The sequence below is a fragment of the Hyposmocoma kahamanoa genome, unplaced genomic scaffold, assembly GCF_003589595.1.
Source record: "Hyposmocoma kahamanoa isolate Upper Pololo Valley unplaced genomic scaffold, ASM358959v1 76, whole genome shotgun sequence".
Classification (NCBI taxonomy): domain Eukaryota; kingdom Metazoa; phylum Arthropoda; class Insecta; order Lepidoptera; family Cosmopterigidae; genus Hyposmocoma; species Hyposmocoma kahamanoa.
In genome coordinates, this window is record NW_020653900.1 from 4,821,131 (window position 1) to 4,821,796 (window position 666).

Consider the following 666-nt stretch of genomic DNA (forward strand, 5'->3'; position numbering starts at 1 on the left):
ACTTACAGAAGATGTTTGAGTCAAGAATGGGGGACTATGAAGCCAAACTCCAGGCTTCGGATACTTCTCCTGCTCACCGCAATATTGCATCGCTTTCCCAGGACTTCAGTGAGTTCAAGTGTTTTGTACTTCAGACTATGTCTAAACTTAAGGCTCAGATCGAGCTTATATCCTTGGGTCTTGACCGCCATGAAACATTTTTGCGCAAAAAGGTCCTGCTTTTCCATGGTGTAGCTGAGAACAAGGAAGAACAATTAAATTCAGTAATTGTGAAATTGTTGCATAACCAATTGCATTTAGCGGAAATACATGAAAAAGACTTACTGGCTTGTCACCGTTTGGGACCATGGAGATCCTCACAAAGTAAACCTAGAGCTGTGCTGGTTCGATTTGGTGATTTCGAACTTCGCCGATCTGTCTGGGACAGTAAAACTGCGTTGAAAGGCTCTGGTATCACCATATCCGAGTTTCTGACTAAGGCGAGGCACTCCACATTTGTCGCAGCTCGTAAGCACTTCGGTGTTAATCGGTGCTGGTCTACAGAGGGGAAAATCATGATCGTTCTTCCTGATAAGACCAGAACGAAAGTAGAGGCCATGGCTGAACTTCGGCCCCTGATTGCCCGATTCCCTGCGGCTGCAGCTGGGAAAACTGACGTCGCACAGG

At 46.2% G+C, this 666-nt stretch overlaps 1 protein-coding gene across 1 annotated transcript in view; it reads left to right on the forward strand.

The window, feature by feature from the left end:
• The first annotated feature begins 12 nt into the window (after nt 1-12).
• LOC113232476 overlaps nt 13-666 on the forward strand; it is a 24,167-nt gene continuing 23,513 nt past the window's right edge. Inside the window, exon 1 of the mRNA XM_026467219.1 lies at nt 13-108. Coding sequence (XP_026323004.1) covers nt 37-108 — 72 coding nt within the window. The 5' untranslated portion in view covers nt 13-36. The remainder of the gene's footprint in view (nt 109-666) is intronic.